We start from the raw sequence: 19,747 nt of genomic DNA on the forward strand, positions 1-19,747 counted from the left end.
GACACGGCATATCCTGATCTTTCGGTAACACTACGAAACAAACTGCAAAGACTTCAAAACAACTGCATACGGTATATCTTTGATCTCGAGAGATCTCAACACATAACCCCATACCGTAATTATTTGCAGATATTAAGCTGTCAGAACCGTAGATCGTTTCGTATATTAACTATGTTATATACTGTTCTTCACAATCAAACCCCAAGGTATTTGTATTGTATATTTCAACGCTTGTCGTCGCATGGTTTACCTACTAGATCTCAGTTAGATTCTGTGCTTATATTCCCGACCCATAGTACCGAGATTTACCATAAATCGTTTACTGTGCAGGCAGTAACCCTTTGGAATAGTCTGCCTACTGAGATCCGTAATATTCCTCACCTTGTAACATTTAAAAACCACCTAAAACGTCATTTATTGGCTCTTCAAGTATCTTCCTGAAAACTTTTTCTTCTCCCTGTTCTTCTCTTCTTCTACTTTTCTTCTCTTCTCTTCTTCTACTTTTCTTCTCTTCTCTTCTTCTTTTATTCCAGCAACTATCATTATGCACCGTTTTTGGTGACCATAAGTTTAGCATAGCAGCTTGCCGTTCATTTATTGTTTTTCTATATAACTTAGTATACTGCTGATTGATTGGGTTGTTTGGAAGATATCGCTTAAGCGATAAATCGACCCTTTTGCCCGTATTTATGTATTAAGTTAAATGTATACATTTTCTTTAATTTGTATTTTTTGTTTCTTATTATGGCAATAAATTTATTTATTATTATTATTATTATTATCCAGGAAATTTTCCCTTGAAAATAAATACCCGGGTATTTAACAACACTGTCCTTGGCGGAATCCATTTAAATAACTTACTTTGATTTTGTCTATCACTGTTGACGTTGTTTTCATGCGATTTCGAATTTCGTCATTAGTTGTTCGTTGCATTCTTGACACCCTGACGCTTCTTTTCAAATAATCCATGTCAACCGCCTGAAGCTATCTTTCTAGATCTGCATTTACTACCTATATCTCATTACCATAAACTAACACTACTAATGTTCTACGTAGTCTCTTTTAGTTCCTCTTCTTATGATCTTGTTCCACCATAGACTCTTAAGGCATCCAATAATTTTCCTGCTATCAGTTATTATATGTTTTGTCTTTCTTTCCTTATACCATTCTTCATACTTTTTTAAACTCAAAAAACTTCAAATTTTATTAAAACTTAACCTTAAATATTAATTTTTTGAAGCCAGTTTGGAAGCTACCCTTATAAATCCTTTGAATCAGTTTGAATATGGATTCTCTGACAAGTCTTATTTACCAGTACTAATAAATTAAATATAATAGTCAATCAAATTAAGTGTCTTAAAAAATAAAAATATGTACTTGGACAAAAAAAATCTTAATTAACGTTTTATTTATTTCTAAGCAGCTACAGTAGTTTCAGATTTTTCAGTTACATCATCACTTTTCTCAGTAACATCTTCACCTCTTTCCGACACATCCTCCCCTTTTTCAGAAGAATCCTCACCTCTTTCAGATACCTCCTCACTCTTTTCAGAAACATCCTCACTTCTTTCAGAGGCACTCTCAGTAACATCTTCCCCATCTCTTTCAGTATTACCAGAATCATCAATAGATTTTTCAGAAGTTTCAGCTGGAGTTATTCCAGTTTCATCTTCATCACCTCTTTCAGCACCTTCACCAACCTCAGTTGTTGTTACATCATCGGTACGTTCAAGATCAGGTTTGGTTGATTCTATAATTATAGAAATGTTTTATTTATTTTTTTTTGTTATTTGTTTTTTTTTTTTGATAATTTACCCGATTCTTGGTCTTCTTCTGTATCGATATTTCGTTCTTCTTGGGTTTCTTCTTTATTATCGTCGATAATATCGGTTTCTTTATTTTCTTCTGATTCGTTTTCTCCTTCTTCTTCGATGTTTCTTTCTTCACCACTTTCTTCTTCAATATTTCTTTCTTTACCACTTTCTTCCTCTATGTTTCTTTCTTCATCACCACTTTCTTCTTCATTATTTCTTTCTTCTCCACTCTCTTCTTCTTTGTCGTTTCTTTCCTCACCGCTTTCTTCTTCGTTATTTCTTTCTTCTTCTTCTTCGTTATTTCTTTCTTCTCCACTTTCTTCTTCTTCTTTGTCGTTTCTTTCCTCACCGCTTTCTTCTTCTATATTTCTTTCTTCACCACTTTCATATTCAATATTTCTTTCCTCACCACTTTCTTCTTCTATATTTCTTTCCTCACCGCTTTCTTCTTCGATCATTTCTTCCCCAGAATTTTCTTCTAATCCATAATTGTCATCATCACTACTTCCTTCATCGTTAATTTCGAATCCAGAACTTGTATTTTCTTCACCGGAATAATCTTCATCATCTTCTCGTTCTAAACCTCCAGAATATTCTTCAGCATCGTCTGATTCTTCATATCCCGATTCTTCGCTATCTCTTTCTTGTGGTGTACCAGAATAATCTTCATCTGAATCTCCAGAATAATCATCATCGTAGTCGTCATCACCGCTCTCTCTTTCTTCCCAACCAGAAGCTTCGTCGTCGTCGTAATCGGAGCCGCTTTCTTCATCATATTTATCTTCGCTACTTCGGTCGTAATAATAATTGTATTGAACTGGAGTTTCGACAGTTTTAGGAGGATTTTTGATGTACTCTTCGTAATAATAACTATCTTCGTCATAGGTAACACCATCGTCGCCGTAGTAATCATCTTCTTCATCTATTGAACGATCATAACCGCTTTCATATTCATCATCATCATTAAATAAGATGATGTAGCTATCATCATCACCACTATAATCATCATAATAATCTTCATCATCATCTTCATCTTCATCATCATCTTCATCATAATAATCTTCATCATCATCTTCATCATAATAATCTTCATCATCATCTTCTTCATCATCATCTTCTTCATAATAATCTTCTTCATCATCTTCTTCTTCATCATCATCTTCTTCGTCATCATCTTCTTCATAAAAATCTTCATCATCATCTTCATCATAGTAATCATCATCTTCATCTATTCCACGGATTTTTCTATTATCTAAATCGCCAGAGTAGATATCATCATAGTGAATGTTTTTTTCATTATATGTGTCTTTGTAAACTCCATAGATGTCGCGAGAATCTTCGTTATCAAAGTAATCTCCTTCAGATCTTTGTTTGCCGTTGTAATAATAATCTTGATCTTGATCCTCATCGTATCCGCTGTTATGGTCATCCTCTTCAGAGTCTATTTCTACTTGTGTGTAATAATCGTAATAACTTTCATCGTAATAATCTTCCTCATCAACATTTTTATCGTAAGATTCTTCATTATAAGAATCTTCATCATAAGAATCTTCAACATAAGACTCATTACCATAAGAACCTTCATCATAAGGATTAAGATAATTGTCATACAATGTGGTTTCTTCTTGTAAAGTAGTGGTTTCCGTGATAATTTCCGTAACGATATCAGAAATTTGTTTAGCTTTAAAAGCTTCATTATTCAAAAGCTCTTCTTTTTTCATTTGCAAATAAGTCACGTAATTATTGATGATATCGATCGGATTAAAACCAAGCTTTTCCTTCTCCTCGGATAAAGCTTCTAAAGCCAGTTTTAATCTCGCATCATAATAATCATAATAATAATCATGATAATCATGGTACGACTCGCTTTCCTCCCCGGAATAATCATATTCTCCTAATTCTAAATCATCTCCGTAATAATACGGTGTCGTTTCGACGTAATAATTTTCCGTTTCTGATTCGTAATCGTAAGTCGTGGAAGATTCTTCACTAATGTTTTCTGGGATGTTTTGGCATTTTGAAAATGAATTTATGAAATTATCCCAAAGTTTGGCAAATATGGCGAGGGCTTTTTCTTTATCGTTGATGGTGCTGTAAATGATTGAGTTGATGGCGAGTTGTTTTAAAAGTTTTAAATCGCTTCGAACGTTCGTCATTCCCATAAACATTGCGTACCAATCGAATGAGGCCGCTTTTGAATTGTAAATTCCTGGATCATCATTGCAAATAACAACCGGATAACCTTGCGAAATGAAATATGTTCCCGGGTGATTTCTTAAATCGGTGATTAAGCCAAAAACTTGATTAGAAATCGGACAAATTTCGATCGGAATGTGCCTTTCGCGCACGATTTCTAATAATTCCGGGTGTTTTATCAATCCGATTCCGTGACCAATTCGAAAAGTGTTCATTAAGATCGAATCTAACACATTCATATCGGGTAAAGTTCCAATCCAATTTGTTGCGCCAGCGTGGAAGAAAAATTTTAAATTTGTGTTTTGTATGGTGGTGACTGCTTGGGAGATTGGTTTCATTAATTCTTCTTTTCTCATAACGTCGTAACCCGCGATGAAATTGGGAAAGAATTTGGCGACGTTTAAAGTGTTTTCGAGACTTTCTTGCACAGTATTTTCTGACTCTAAAGTTTCTTCTGATGTGTAAATTAATTTAGCTCCAAGAAAAACTTTGTGATTACACTTAAATTCGTTAACGATTTCTTCGAGCATATTTACAACATCGAATGGTTTATATAAATTTCCTTCTAAATCGTAAACTGGGAGAAAAGGGGCTCGAAATTCAACATAAAAGATATTATCTTCGTACAATTCTTGGAGCGCGCGATAAAAATATTTATAAAGAATTGGTTTATAAGTTACTAATCCAATTAAAACTTTATGGGTACTTTCAAAAACGCTTTTTGCGTCCGATTCGTCATCAAACGGCCTTCCTTCAGTTCTTTTACTCATAAAAGCGTGCGATTTTAATTTTTTATCGAACGACTTATCGAATTTTCTTAAAACATTAACCGGGGACCAATCGCAACGATTATCAACGTGGTCGTAAAAAAAATGCAGGAGCATTTGGTCATCTTGGAAACAAGCGTACAAATCCTCACTAAAAGTTAAATTATAAATAAATTCGCCGGAAACCATCCCATAAAAATGCGTGTGCAACATAGCCCCTTTCGGCATCGTTTTTAAAAATCGATAAACCAAGGATTGTTCAACAAAATTATAAGTTTCAAAAAAATGTTTTGACGCCAAAAAAACTTTTGGATTATAATAACCCGTTTTAAACTCGTTCAATTTAATCTCCATTAAAACATCGTTAACACAATTTTCTTGAGGTGTTAATGTTATATCACTTCCCACGGTTTTATTATCTTCGTTTGAAATCACCAATTTTCTCATTTCCCAAAAATCCCGCTCTTTATCCGAAGAAACCACTTCGAAAAACATTAAAACTACAGATAACACAAACATTTTTCTTTTTGATCAATCAACACGTGAATTAACAAAATCGTTAATTGTTATCGTAAATCGAGTTTTATGGGATTTTATGTAGGAAGATTATTATTTTTCTTTCACAAAAGATTATTTTATAAAATTAAAAATGTTTTAAAAATAGAAACTTTGCTTAATTCGACCTTCCAATTACAAAGAATCGTAACAATAATTACTTAGCTGTGCTTGTGAATACTAATTTACCTATATAACATGTTAAACACGCCAAGATACAACCATTTTAAAAGAAAACTTAGAAATGATACGATATATTGTGATTTTTGTGTGCTTGGTTGGCTCAAATCGAGGAGATTTGGTAAAAAATAATTTAATTATTTAACTTTATTTTGATTAAATTTTTTTAGTGGGATGATTATTGTGAATCATGTGATGATTATGATTTATTTGGATTTTGCGACTGGTTCTGCGAAGATGATGACTCAGAGGAAACTAAACCTACAACACCTTGTCCTACTTTACCTCCAAGTACTTCTGAAAAAACAACTGAAAAACCCACAACGGCTGCAACAACTAAAGCTGATGAAGCTACAACACCAAGTGGTGGTGCTACAACACCAGCTGGTGGTGATGCAGCTACAACCCCTACCGAAGCTACAACAGTACAAGGGTGATGATTTCAGGAAACATCGAATTGGAAAATATTATTAATAAAATATGTATTTTTTGTAATTAAATTCGTTAATTTTTAATTAAAGTTGCTATTATAAAGCTCAGCTAATTCGAATACCCTCAAATCCGAATTCCCTTTTAATGCAATCAAAATTAGAAAACGTAAAATTTGCATTATGTCCCTTGCAATTCGAATTGGTAAAAGAGATCTTCTACATTACTTCCTCTGTCCGAAAGTAATTGCTACATTTGAGTTTAACTTTTGTCCGAGAATAGTTGCTACACTTTGTTTTATTTCAAAGAAATGCAAGAAATAAAGATTTAGGAAGCAAAACTATATTACTTATTTAAATTGAAAATACAAAAAAAAACAATAATTTGAACTATTTATTTGTAATAGTTAATTACTTCTATTGTTTAAATGTTCTTGAGCCATTTTAATAGCATTTTCATCGCATTTAATAGACAATAAAGTCCAATTAGAATGATTGCGTCTTAATTTCATTTTGTTTAGGTTTTTAATTTATAACTATCACACCCTTTATGTAATAATAATAATAATAATAATAATAAACTTTATTGCCCAACAGCGCACCATATTAAGGGCAAAATACAAAAAATATACAAATTATTACAAATTGTACATCAATATAATTACAAGTGAAATTAAAATGCAGATAATACATACCTAAATAATAATACAATCAAATAAAAGAGGCAAGAAAAGAGACAGAAAATGCAATGTTTATTCTAGCTTACAACTATCGTTCATGTTCGTGATCATATGTGTTATCGGCGCCCTTTTATTGACATTTGTTCTGCATAAAGGTGGATAAAAATACAAATGGGACCGAGAATTCATGCGTGGCACCACTATATTCACTCGCGACAACAACCACGCACAGTCGATCTCACCACACATCAACTTTTGCAAGAACGAGGCACTTTGGACCATTCTTCTATCCTGCAGAGAAGGAAGCTTGTGGCGATGCAGTAGATCTAAGTAGTTCACTCCTTTATATGACAAAAATTTGAGAAATCGACGCTGGACTTTCTCAACCATTAGTTGTTGTGACGTGTAAATAGGGTACCATATTACAGAGGCATACTGGAGGCGAGAGATCACCAGAGCCATAAATAGCGTTTTCAGGGTACCAAAATCAGCAAATCGACCCATGATCCTCAGTATGAAACCCAAAGTTCTCCAAGCCTGAGAGCACATCTCCTCAATATAGGGCAAGAAAGAAAGTTCTGAGTCAAACAGCACTCCCAGATCCTTCACCGTAGAGACCCTTGTTAGAGGTATGGAAGCCGCAATATAAACTGTGTCGATTTTATTTAACTTCTTTGTAAATGATATATAAGTACATTTACTGACACTTAAAGAAAGGGCATTGAAATTGCACCACTTCTGAATAATGTCCAGGTTGTTCTGCAGCATCCTAGAGTCATCCAATGATCTGACCTCCACAAAAATTTTCAAATCATCAGCATAAGCAAGCACTGGACAGGTAAGCGAGTCTAATAAATCGTTTATATATAGAACAAATAGCAGCGGTCCCAGATTGGATCCTTGAGGAACGCCAGATGTAGGCGAGTAGCCGTCGGAATAAAATCCATTGTAAAAAACACGACATACTCTATCAGCAAGGTACGATTTCATCAAATTTAATGAATTAGAAGACATACCAAAATAGCTCAATTTCTGTAGCAACATACTGTGATCGATGCGATCAAAGGCCTTCTCAAAATAATGTACACTGCCGTCCTTACTTAAATCGTCGTATCTACATTTTTCCTAATTTTCAACCTAAATGCAAATTCTTGAATATGGATGTTATTTCTACCTATTTGGCTAAGTAAGAAAGTCCTAGCTGCTTTTAAAGTTGCTAAAATATACCTAAACATATCATCCTATCTCCAGTATTAATACATTTCCTAAGTGAGAAAATCCTATCTGATATTTACTAAAGTAAATAATCCTAACTAGCTTTGTTCAGTCTTATGACTATGTACATGAGTATTCAATGTGAGGGCTTTGCTACGTTAAAATGTCCTATGTAAATTGTCCTATCTCACATTTTTGTTGTAGATAGGATGAATTTACTAAGTTTACATGGGAGAATCGGTTGCTGATTTCAATAAACCTCTCTCACATAGGCTCTAATGGGAAATAATTTACAGAACATAACCTATAAAAATCAGTATGCAAGTAGTCTGCAATCATCCATGTGTTTCCGTGTTTTGTTGCTATACAATTATTGTGAATTACTAATGTACTAATTATTACAATACTAATAAGTGGTGGTGATAAGGAATGCCTGTTGGTAGTCAAGTGCTAATGGTAAGTATAAGAAACGGACTCATTAAGATTTTATGATTATGAGTATTCCAGTTAGTGATAAAAATCACAGCTGATAATGTGTTTGCCGGCAGAGGTCCCTATTATTCAATGTTAATGATTTAGGGTTTTATTTTTGTGGTAGAAAGAATGGGAAGTATTTCCATTTCATATCATATTGTAAATTTCCCTAGATTGTAAAGACATTTTAGTTGCACATCTGATAGATTAATAAAAAACATAGGTATATTTAACATAAACCTTCATTTGATTCTACCTTGCTGTCAATTAGATTATAAGAAAATAAGTACCGATTGCTGGATGCCTTTCTCACCTGCGTCGATTTCATCTTTTTCTATCAAATATAAATAAGTAGTCTGGTCCGATTTATGTTTTACGTTTCATCATAAGTTTAATTTTTGCTTTTAGAAAAATGGAATCTCGCGATAAAAAAATTGTATCCATGGTATTAAATAAGAAGTTACAAGAACTAGAGAGCAAAAGGGAACCTAAACAGAGCAGTAACGATGATGATGATCCCGATTATCTACCGCTATATTACGATTCCAGCAGCGTCAGAAGCCATCATAGTGACGTTATTTATAACAATTTTCCGCATTCTTTATTGGTGTCCGGTTCCTCTACACTGCGTAATCAGTTGTCATTTGCGCTCTTTGGTGTATGCACGTATTTCGCTAAATTATCATATTAAATCGACGGCATACATTTAAAGGTGCTTCTGTGTATTGTACAGTGAGCAGTGAAAATGTTTGTAATGGATGTTACAGACCCAGGTATGTATAAATAGAATCAAGTACTTTTTTCAAGATTAATTCTATAGTCTTAGTTATTTTTTATTTATTCTATTTGCGCATGTTTAGTATTTATTTTTGTTTTTCTTCTATATTACGAAGAGTTTTTGTTTTATTTCCAGGCTCTTCCCGATTTTATTTTTTTTCACATTTCTTTGTTTGAAAAATTTACTCTACTATACTATAAACAACTACTGCCAGAAACTGCCAAAAAATTTAAAAAAAAATAAATTAAACTGGTAGTATTTAGGCAAGACATACTTATTTTTGGTACGCCCTTTACTATTCTAAGCTGTTCCTTGTTTTAGATTATTTTGGTTTCAATGTCATGACTCGAGAAGGCATATATAATCTTACAAAACAATGTAATGGAAGAGATTTTGCGAAGAAATTGGATATAGTGGAATGAAACATCATAAAACGGCGAACGTTCGCGGATAAGGAAAAGCAACAATTTTTGCGAACATTTTCGCGAGTTAAATCTGAGATGAAAACTAAATGGCAAGCTGCTAATTGTACAGAAAAAGCGTTCTTAGAAAAAAATCGTAATTGGTTGCAAGGGACTGTTAAAATAACACAAAAATGTATGTCAAATATAGGTGGTCGTCCGGAAAACGCTTTTGAAGATTTAAGCGATTGCAGTGAACGCCGCAAAACAACATTTTTGAGGAAGGAGAATGAAGCTGAAGCTCTCTTGTTTGCTGGTCAAATGGCTCTTCGAAAATTTGGAAATGTGAGTGGAGCACAAGTGGTAAAGGACATCATGTCATTGCCGTCACGTGGTAATAAATATAAGAAAGCTTTTAGAAAGAGTGAGACGTCTGAGCCCGAAAAGTTAACACCAACACAAGCGTTATCTGTTTGTAGAAGCTTCATTGACACGAAAACAATATGAAATTATTAGAGAAAGCTCAAGAAAACTATATCCCTCTTATTCACTTCTACAGAGAGCAAAACAAGATTGTTATCCAGACTCGAATGCTTATCGTGTTACTGAAACGTGTGCGGAAATTAAATTACAAGCATTAGCAGATCATACCGCAAAGCGATTTATTATTTACCTAGAAGAAGTTTTGATATCTCTCACACGAAAAGAATTGGCATCCTTGGAGCTGACGTATGGGGTTGTGATGGCTCTCAACAAGCACAATTCAAACAAACATTTTCAAATAGCAGCGATTTCAATTCCAACATTTTACAGTCGTCACTAGTACCTCTTCAGCTTATTTGTAAGAAAAATAAGAAAGTAATTTGGCAAAACCCAACGCCCTCCTCACCACGTTTTTGCCGACCAATGAGAATCAGATTTATCAGGGAATCGAAAGATGTGACAAATGAGGAAAAATTATCACAAAGAGCAGATAAAACATTTAAGTACAACCGAAAATAATATCGGAGACAAAGAAGTGACGGTCAACCATAAAATGTTATTTACCATGGTAGATGGTAAAGTCTGTAATGCCGCTACCAATACAGGCTCGACCATGCGATGTTACATATAAAATCTGAAAAAGCACCCATAAACTCAGAAAACTTGGAGTTTGAATTGTCGATTTTACATGCACGAATAAGATTCTTCGAAACATTACTGCATATTTCGTATAAAATTACAATAAAAAAGTGGCAAACAAGAACAGAATCAGAAAAGAATATTATAAAGAAATCGTTGACGTACCTAAAGCCAACTACGGCAACAGCAACGATGGAAATACCAGCAGAAGATTCTTCTCTAACGTAGAAACCTCGGCAAGTATAACAGGAATTGACCAAACCCTCATTGAAAGATTGGCTACAATTCTGGAAGTAATATCCAGTAGTCATAAAATTGACGTAAATACATTTTCAGAGTACTGTCGATATACGGCTAAGCTCTACATCCAGTTGTATTACTGGTACCCCATGTCACCAACCCTCCATAAAATTTTGATACATGGCCCAACAGTAATAGAAAAAGCACTGTTGCCTATAGGAGCTCTATCAGAAGAGGCGGCAGAGAGCAGAAATAAACATTTCCGTCAGTACAGGGAAAAATATTCACGTAAATTTTGCCGGGTCCAGTGCAACCTGGATGTCATGAATCGCCTTTTGTTAACATCAGATCCATTTTTAAGCTGCAGTAGATCCATTAAAAAGTCAAAACCGTTCAGGCCGGAGACAATTAAAATGTTACTTCCATGGGATGCGGATGACAAAGATGAAACTAGCGAAGGTGACGAAGAGTTAGATGAAGAAGAGCGAGATGCGACTTAATTTTCGTCTTATTAAAAAAATACAATATATTAATTACTTTTTTACTACATAAAAAATACTAATAAAATTATGAATTACCTATTAAATATTTTTGTTTCATTTTTCCATTTTTAGATAATTACCAACCCAATTTCAATAAGCTTTGCTTTTAATGACAATAATTTATCACTATAGGTTCAAATAAAAATAAAGGAAAGCGCATATAATTTTGATCGACAATTTGGGTCAAATACTCCACTGTGCGATGGAACTAAGTACGAAAATAAAGAGTACAGAATTCCTATCGAACCCGATAAATCCACGAGAATCACTATTCTATCAGATATAACATTGGGACCAATTTCAGGAAATCACATGGCACAAGGAAGAGAAAACAATCAAGAAACAATGTTTGAAGAAAATGAAATGTGGATTAAAAACCAAGTTGTTAATATGCGTGAGAATTTAGAAAAATATGTGTATACCAAGAAAGGGATCATTCGCAAGCGAAAAATGTTTGAAGCACCTCTTGTTGAAAGGAAAAAACAAAAATTACAAGAGAAGAAGAAAATGCATACTGTTAAATTACTATGTATGAAATGCATAAAAAACTGCCCGAAAAAAATAAATGTTGACAGACAAGAGGAAATCAACTCTCAGTTCTGGGAAATGAACAATACTAATCAAAGATCATTCTTATTTGGATGCATATGAAAGTGTCAAAAAGGAAGAAAAACAACAAAAGGACGTTCAAGAAGGGAAAACTCATTTAAATATTTTCTTAAAGATGTCAATGGCATAGACACATCTGTATGCAAAACGTTTCTCCTAGCTACATTAGGATTCAATTCTTCCAATGACAGTCTGTTGAAATCCGTCCGAAACACTGAATCTACAACTATTTCACCGAGGATTGATAGACACGGACGTCATCCTAATCACGCAAAAATTGATAGGACCCTAATAAAAGAGCATATTAAGTCCTTTCGTCCAGTTATATCCCATTATAGAAGGGAGCATGCTCCAAACAGACTCTATCTGCCAGCTGATATATCTGCTACCCTCATGTATAAAGACTTGAAGGAAAAGAAGCGAATCTTAAACTGTCTTACGAGCTATATAGAAAAGAAATAAGAGCAATGAATATTTCATTCGCGAGACTTGGGAATGAGGAATGTTTTGAATGTGAAAAGTTTAACTTACACTCAACAACTACTCTTCATCAAAAAAACAATTTACCCGAAGATTGCGACTCATGCATGTTATGGAAAAGGAGGTTATTTTCATTCCAAGACTGATTTCCTTTAATGAGTCCTTTGTACCAGTTGGTCAATATACAAAGTCCACGAAAACTCTGGCGGTGGTGTGGCACGAAGCAATCCGAGGAAGGAAAAAAGAAGATTTGATTTCAATATTTTATGCGTTTCTATTGAGAAATAGAGACGTGTCTAACATAACGATTTGGCTGGACAATTCTGCGGCCCAAAACAAGAATTGGGCTTTATTCTGTTTTTGTATCTACGCTGTCAATAACTGTTCAGAATTGGCCTTGAAAACTTTGGAAATAAAATACTTTCAGTCAGGACATACATTTATGTTGGCAGACGCGTTCCACCATCAGGTGGAAAAATCACTTAAGAGAATGGGGAAGGTATTAGACTTTGATGATTTTAAACGTGCAGTTAACGATGCAAACTCTTCTAAAGTTGACATTAAAGACATGAGTATCAAAGACTTTTTTGACTGGAAAGATTTTAGTTCCAAATACAAAATTCAAAGGAATAATCCTAAACCATATTTGCAAGATATGTCACATTTGGTATTTAGGGAAGGAGAATACGTAATGTGGTATAAAAACAACTTTTTTGAAGATGATTTTGTCAAACTAAATTTTGTTAAAGCCAAACAATTCAAGGAAGGAATGCCGAAGCCTACTTCCAAACATGAATGCCGAGGAATATCCGCGACGAGGAAAAATGACCTAATCTCAAAACTACGGCCAATTATTCCTGAAAACCGTCTTAAATTTTGGGAGCATGTACCCATCATATGTGCTGACGGCAATAACGATGACGAATTTATGGATGAGGTGTAATAAGTTTTTATTTTATTATTATTAAATTATTGAGGATTTGAACATTTTAGTTTCCGGCTGATAGGATACAATTGTTTTACCACTCCTATCACAGAAATTTTCATCTATGTTTATTGCTATATTTTTTGCCAAAATACGTATGTACTATGTTTGTCAATAAACTTGATAAATCATATATTATTTAGTAGCATTCCTTTTTCTTTACAGTTTTCTATATTTTAGGTGTAATTTTACTAAGACATAACATCTTATCTGCACATTTTTCTACATACTTCAGTTATAACTAATCTTATACTTTTTTAATCGTAAATAATGAAAATATCCATACGCTTTGAGATGGCATGCAAAGATTGAAAAATAAATGTTGAAAGATATGGACAGCGATTAATTTTCCCTTTAAATTGAATTATCTCAGTTTCAACATTTTGTCACTTAGGATGATTTCAGTAAGGACGGCAGTACACTCCATTGATTTTTGCAGCGAAATAAACACATTATCTAAAGGAGGATTTCAGGATTTTCTCCAGTACGATTTTTTCACTGCTTCAATTAATTCATCGATATTTCTTTATGGTAGTTGATGCTGAACAGATTGAATGGAATTGAAAAAACCTAAATCCAACACATTCAAATCGGGACTGTTAGGTGATTGCTTTTTTAATAGTTAGTGAAGAATCGTTACTGTACAAATGTGGCTTTACATTATCTTGTTGAATGTATATTGTGTTTTTCTTAGAACCAACAGGCCACTTGTCCCGTATTGCAGGAATTAAATTATGAAGAATTATTTTCCTTATTTCTTCTTTGTTAACAACTTCCACAGCTTTGGTTACGAAAGTTCCCTTTGGTCCATTCTTGCTGTTTCTCTTAGCTGGAGAAGAAGATGCAAATGGCTAAATTCCTAACTTTCCATCAAAATACGCTTTTCTATGAAAATCCCAACGTGGACGAGCAACTTCCGCCATAAACATTACCTTTGTAATAAATCTTACAAGGTCTATAAGGCTGTTATTCTTCGGGAATTATGTAAAAACTTCTTTTAGTTTTGATTATATAGAACCATTTTTCGTCAATATGTATATAATTCAGGAAAATCTTCGAAATGCCCTGCCGGTAATAAAAACTTTAAACAAAATTCAATTCGTCGCTTTTTATTTTCTTCAGTTAAGAATGGTTTAACAAAACTAGTGATTCTTTTTATTTCCTTTCCTTTCTTTAATCTGTCATGCAATGTACTTTTTGGCACCTTACATGCGTAAGCTAATGACCTTAATGTAGTTCGTTTATACAAAGGAAGAGAAGAAATGTTTGGCTGGCTATAATCTTTGACTTTCCGTCTACATCTTTTTTTAAGGGAATCAACGTTAATGATAGAATTGTTATTTTGACAACCTTTGGCTCGTTTCTACAGTTTGGAGATCGTTGAACGACTGCAAGAAAACTTGCGTGCGGCGGCATTTATCGAGCCTCGTTTAAGTTTTCCTTGACTGACATTTTGTAATAAATAATGCTTTCTTTCTTTCTACACTTTTTGCCACCTGTTTGAATGTATTCCGAAATATATTTGTCCATTTTGAATGTATAGCGGCTAAATCGCTCAAAAAGTCAAATTTGACATAAGGAAACTAATTATCACAAAACAAGTGCAATAGCTAAGTCGGTTTTGGTCATGGCACACTTTGATTGTTATATTGTCTACCTTATGTATCTAGATAAATCGCTTATGCATTTTATATTTACAATAATTTTTATATTAAACTGAAATTTAGCAACTATTATCGGACAGAGGAAGTATTATTTAATGATTTTCTTTCCATTTTATATTTAATGTAAATAAAATTCGTTTTTGCACTTTAAATGGATATTTTATTTTTATTTCTCTACCGGTTTCGCCACATAATTATAGCGTCATCAGGAGAATACCTATATTAATACAAAACATTTTATATGTTAATCTTAAAACAAGCGCATTACATTATTTGAACTATTACATTAACATTTTAAAAACAACTTACGTCAATGGTTACAAAAGCATCCTATGATAGAAGTTACTGGGCATTTCTTTATGTATTTTCACCCTTAAATTTCACTGAGAATCTTATAAAATTGCGATTAGAGAGGATTAAATTTTATGAAACGTTATTGCGTCATGCACCTTGCTGCTAAAGTTGATTTGAAGTTAGGGATCATATGTTGATTTGGGGAAATTTCGTTTTTATTGTTGAGGGGTGAGGGTGCGGTGAATCCTAGGTAGGCTTGTCCTACTTGTTTTGCCGTATTCTGGGTTCTTGTCTTATGACCTGAATCAGGACCGACACTGCAGTTTTTACTGCTCCTTCACGAGGTGCCCCTGTACCATACCAAAAGTGTCGGATCTAGACTGCCAGTCGATAAACAGGTCTCCTGCCCGGCTGTCGTCACGTGGCTTAGGGCTTGCACGGCAGAAAACGTGGTCGGTGACGACTGATATAGTCGAAACTGTTATACCATGAATGCCTATTGTTTGTGGACCTGTTCCACGGGCAGGGCATGGGGGGCTATCTTGGCTTAATTGCCTGGGTCAAGAGGAGACAACCTCATTGAAAACCCCAAAGTGAATGTGAAACAGCTTATGCAGAGCACTTTAGGCTGTCAGCTGACGGTCTAGTCATCCGGGAAGTGATGGCTGCTAATAAGCGGACTCTGGAGACCTGCCGACTTTCAGTTTCAATAGGCTTATCGGGGTATGGGAGCCTTTCTGCCCTACTTGTGGGATTAGTATGGAGACGCCCAGTAAAAATAAAACCCTAGACGAGGGGGGGATAAACCTCGATCCTGAAAAGGAAACAAAAAAGATGGAGAATAGTCCTCCATCACAATCTACACTTGTGGTAGCCGGACCGTTCGCACTTAAGTTAGGTTCTCCCTCTCTGGAAGAGGAGCAGGTTCTTCTGCACTCTGAAGGGGAGGAAGATGAGCAGGAGGGTGTTGGTGGTATCACTATCAGTGAGTAATGCTCGATACCAGATTGTATTACCTAAGCGGCAGTCCTGGATCGAAAATGAAAATTCTCTGGTTCAGGCAGACATTTGCTTGTACACAGATAGATCAAAAACGCCTGAAGGGGTTGGAGCAGGAGTATACTGCCAGACACCTCGAATTAAGCAATGTTACAGCCTGGGTACGTACTGTACTGTATTCCAGGCGGAAGTATTTGCTATTAACATGGGTGCTAAAATCCTTCTTGAAAGAGGGGTGAAGAAGATGACAGTACGAATTTTCACAGACAATCAAGCCGCTCTCTAGGCGCTGCAAGTCGTGAAAACGTTGTCGGCTCTAGTTAATGATTGTAAGAGAACATTAAACACACTGAGTTGTGATAATAGAGTTTCTCTGATCTGGGTCCCGGGTCACTCTAGGATTGCTGGCAATGAAGCGGCAGATAAGCTAGCACGAGATGGCAGCGCTGAAGCGTTTGTGGGGTCGGAACCAGCAGTTGGTGTATCATTTGCGATGGCCAAATATAGGATTGGACTGTGTGCTGAAGAGAAACTGCGCCTACTGTGAACCAGTTCTCCTGGAATGAGACCTGCTAAGGTGTTTATTAACATCGCCACTGTCAAACCCGGGAATATTTTAGGACTTGCCTGTAGTAGCATAAAGTTTTAATGGGTGTTTTTACTGGCCACTGCCGATTAAAAGCACACCTCAAATTGTTGGGTTTAGCCGACGATGTTGAATGCCGACTATGTGCGGAGGAAACAGTGACGGTTGAGCATGTTTTATGCCACTGCCCTGCCGTTAACCGTATCAGATTCTCGATTTTTGGGTCGCAGTTTATCTCCTCAAAAAATCTGAATGGCGTTTCACCGAGCAAGGTATTAATGTTCGAAAAGAGCATTGGACTGCACGGTGAAATTTGATAACGATATCTATCGGGGTACAATAGATCCTGAGGGTCGCGGTGCAAGGTTGGTTGGTCCGCCTACCCGTTATGTATTCTATGTAATGTAATGTAACATCGTGGATGTTGCTGACGTCTTATTTAAATTTGAAATAATAAAATAGTTATTAAAACTATCTTAAAAAGGGGGATTGTTTAGAAAGGTGGGGATTTATATGGTAAAGGGTAGGATGTAAAAGGATAGGTGTGATGTCCATAGGATCCAGAATATTGCGATAACAAAATGACATCTTGTTTTGAAATCCTCGTCTCTCTGGGGGTTTTTCTTTTTGGATAGAAGACTATTATAGAATCTATATAGACTGTTTGGGGTCGTTTATGGGATGAGTAGATCTGACATCTACTCATAGATCTAAAGCAAACAAATAAACAAGGCAATAGTAGTCTATTTTACTACTGGAGATTATAAACAACATCAAATTCATTAGCTAATTTCTCTTTGGCATAACATTTAAACTGCAAGTTATTTGCATTTTGGTAAATTTATTAGGTATTCCATACTTATATAAAAACTGAACCACCCTGTATACTGACTACAGATTAACAGGATTATGAGAATCCCATTAACATGGGATTCTTTTAAAACAACTTTCTACCTGCGACACCCCGGGTGGCCTAATTTACTGGATTTCATCCTACATCTTGAGTAGATCACAAACCGTTGCCATTACCAATTATCGCTCAACAGATATACTTCCGGTGTGGCTCAGGGCAGCCTTCTGGGGCCATTGTTATTTCTACTCTATATCAACGATATCCACGCCTTCTTTCGCCACTCAAAATTTCTTTTATATGCCGATGACAGCAAAATATTTGCCCCAATTTGTTCGCTTGATGACTGTATGAAGTTGCAGGATGGCTTAGACAGATTACAGGCATATTGTAGAAATAATTATCTTTATATTAACCATGACAAGTGAGTACTGCAGCTCTCATGATTTCTTAGCCCAGCTAGTATACGAATTGCCTTTTTTTTGTATTATAAAAATAGCTTCCATTTCTTTTGATGCACCCCACGCAATAATCCCATACGTCGCTATACTGTGGAAATATACAAAGTATATGCTACGCAGTGTCTCTGCTGGTAGGTTGCAACGTATAGTCTTAACACAATATAAGGCATTTGATAGTCGTCTTTTTAAGTCGGATATGTGTTGGGTCCATTTAAGTATTTCGGAGATGGCAACTCCAAGGAACTTTATGGATTTATCGGTTACCTGATCATTTTGTTTTGTGTAAAAGGTGAGTATATTTGTTTTTTCTTTATTTAGTTTTAATTTGTTTATGGAAAACCAGTGCTCTGCCTTTTCAATGTTTTGTTTTGTTTTTTCTTCAAGCTTCTTGATGTTACCACTTCATGTAACGAAAGATGTGTCATCCACATAAAGCCAAATTAACTCTGCTGGGATATTTTCTGTCAAATCATTAATATACATACAGGGTGATTCATAAGTAATGGGCCAAATTGTAAATGTACGTTCAGGAGGCCAAAATAATAATATTTTCATTAACAATAATGGGTCTTAGTCTGCTCCTTACTGAGATACAGGATGTTAAAGCGAAAAAAATAAAATAGATTTTTGTTAATAGATCAGCTACTTTTCTACATAATGACTCATAGTTGACTTATAGTTTTTGTAAGGGTAAACAATAATGTGTGAGAGGATTTGAGTTAACTCGTAGATGTCGCCACATGCGCCATATGAATTAGATGAAATCAGCTACAAATTTTTTATCGCTCATTATTTTACAACATACTTGTTTAATTTGGATAGCCCCATCATTTCTGTAGAAAAAAGCTATACTTCTTTGATCTTGAAAATATTAACGATTTTCGAGATATTTGAATTTTACTAATTCACTACACTACATTTCACGGTGGTCGACGTAGCATTAATCTGTTAAGACACAAGCATGGCATGGAATGTTGACATTTACCTAACCGTAATTGATAACAATATTAAACTGAAACCATAAAAAAATTACGTAATAAAACAATTTATTGTACGCCAGTTAATAAAACGAAATACAACATTAGAACAGACTTGAACTAAGACCACTTACGACAACTGTTATCAAAACCTACATGTTAATGTTGTGCGAAATTAAATTAAATTTAAGCTTAATTATGAGCTACTGCAAAAGGTTTTCAACATGACCACCACCAGCATTTATACACGCATTTAACCGTTTGGTTAAGGATTGTCTGACTTTAAAAAATGTAGCAGGATTATTTCGTATTGAATTGGCTGCATCTTGAATTCTATTCCATAACTCGTCTCGTGTATTTATAGTAGGTTCAGCATAGACCATTGATTTCATGTAACCCCCACATAAAAATCAAGTGGATTAAAATCGGGACTGCGAGGTGGCCACTGAA

At 34.9% G+C, this 19,747-nt stretch overlaps 2 protein-coding genes across 2 annotated transcripts; one reads left to right on the forward strand and one right to left on the reverse strand.

The window, feature by feature from the left end:
* Positions 1–1,404: 1,404 nt before the first annotated feature.
* On the reverse strand, positions 1,405–5,338 carry LOC139429548 (myb-like protein X). The gene is made up of 2 exons (XM_071195356.1): positions 1,816–5,338; positions 1,405–1,750 (listed from the first exon to the last, which is right to left on the reverse strand). The coding sequence occupies exons 1-2, from the start codon at positions 5,294–5,296 to the stop codon at positions 1,416–1,418; spliced, it is 3,816 nt and encodes a 1,271-aa protein (XP_071051457.1). The 5' UTR covers positions 5,297–5,338; the 3' UTR covers positions 1,405–1,415.
* A 206-nt stretch (positions 5,339–5,544) lies between these two features.
* On the forward strand, positions 5,545–6,046 carry LOC111415236 (uncharacterized). The gene is made up of 2 exons (XM_023046802.2): positions 5,545–5,633; positions 5,683–6,046. Exons 1-2 carry the CDS (start codon positions 5,577–5,579, stop codon positions 5,947–5,949), a joined length of 324 nt encoding a protein of 107 aa, XP_022902570.2. The 5' UTR covers positions 5,545–5,576; the 3' UTR covers positions 5,950–6,046.
* Positions 6,047–19,747: the final 13,701 nt, after the last annotated feature.

The sequence above is a fragment of the Onthophagus taurus genome, chromosome 3, assembly GCF_036711975.1.
Source record: "Onthophagus taurus isolate NC chromosome 3, IU_Otau_3.0, whole genome shotgun sequence".
NCBI lineage: Eukaryota > Metazoa > Arthropoda > Insecta > Coleoptera > Scarabaeidae > Onthophagus > Onthophagus taurus.